The 757-nt window shown below is 61.2% G+C and overlaps 1 protein-coding gene across 1 annotated transcript in view; it reads right to left on the bottom strand.

Annotated features, from left to right (window-relative positions):
- Positions 1 to 343: 343 nt before the first annotated feature.
- Positions 344 to 757, bottom strand: part of LOC103802487 (ubiquitin-associated protein 2-like) — a gene marked incomplete at both ends in the record, with an annotated part of 4,353 nt that continues 3,939 nt past the window's right edge. Inside the window, one exon of the mRNA XM_009074968.1 lies at positions 344 to 394. Within this exon, the coding sequence (XP_009073216.1) occupies positions 344 to 394 (51 nt within the window). The remainder of the gene's footprint in view (positions 395 to 757) is intronic.

The following is a 757-nucleotide window of genomic DNA, read 5'->3' as shown; positions in this document are numbered from 1 at the left end:
CCCGGTGGGATCAAGACCAGGACCAGGACCAGGGACAACTTGCCCCAGCCCTGGCAAGACCAAGACCAAGACCAAGACCAGGCCCAGGCCCAGGCCGAGGACCGAGGCCAGGTGGCCCCAGCCCCGTGGGGCTGCACAGCACAGAGGGGAGACAGGGAAGGGTCGGCACGGGGTGTGTATCTGTTCACGGGTGTGTGTGTGTGTTCACATCCTGACTGAGAGCCTCTCTCCTCGCCTGGCTGGGCCACGGGGGACAAGGAAAGGGCTACATGAGCCTGGGGAGCCTTAGGGGCAGGGGGAGACCCCAGGGCAAGTGCAATGCATTATCAGAGAGGTTCATTACCTGATCTTCCTGCTGGCGTTGGCAGCACAGTATCATCTGCAAATATGGAAGCTGTTGCAGTACCAGGATATGTAAAATAAAGGGACAAACTATGACAATAGAAATCCATGGTTAGACCTGCAAGCTACTGTGGCTGTGGCTGTGGTGGTGGTGGCTGTGGCGTGTAACCCCTTTGCTGCTGGCCTGCCCCAGAGCAGGGGCAGGTTGGGGTGCCCCAGGTGTGTCTGCGTGAGGGGGCACTACCTGGCCATACCTGGTGCAGCCCTGCAGCAGGGGGGTTGTGCTGAGTAACACCCCCAGGCCTTCCTCACCTCATCATCCTCTCGTCAGCCCTGTGTGTATGTGCAGGTGTGAGCGTGTGCGTGTCGCCGCCGCAGCACGGGGAGGGGAGGGAGAGAGGGAGGCCGGGGGGAA

This window comes from Acanthisitta chloris, unplaced genomic scaffold, assembly GCF_000695815.1.
Source record: "Acanthisitta chloris isolate BGI_N310 unplaced genomic scaffold, ASM69581v1 scaffold22785, whole genome shotgun sequence".
NCBI classification, from domain to species: Eukaryota; Metazoa; Chordata; class Aves; order Passeriformes; family Acanthisittidae; genus Acanthisitta; species Acanthisitta chloris.
The sequence above is the reverse complement of the archived record's forward strand: the minus strand, read 5'-3'. Positions and strand labels throughout refer to the sequence as shown.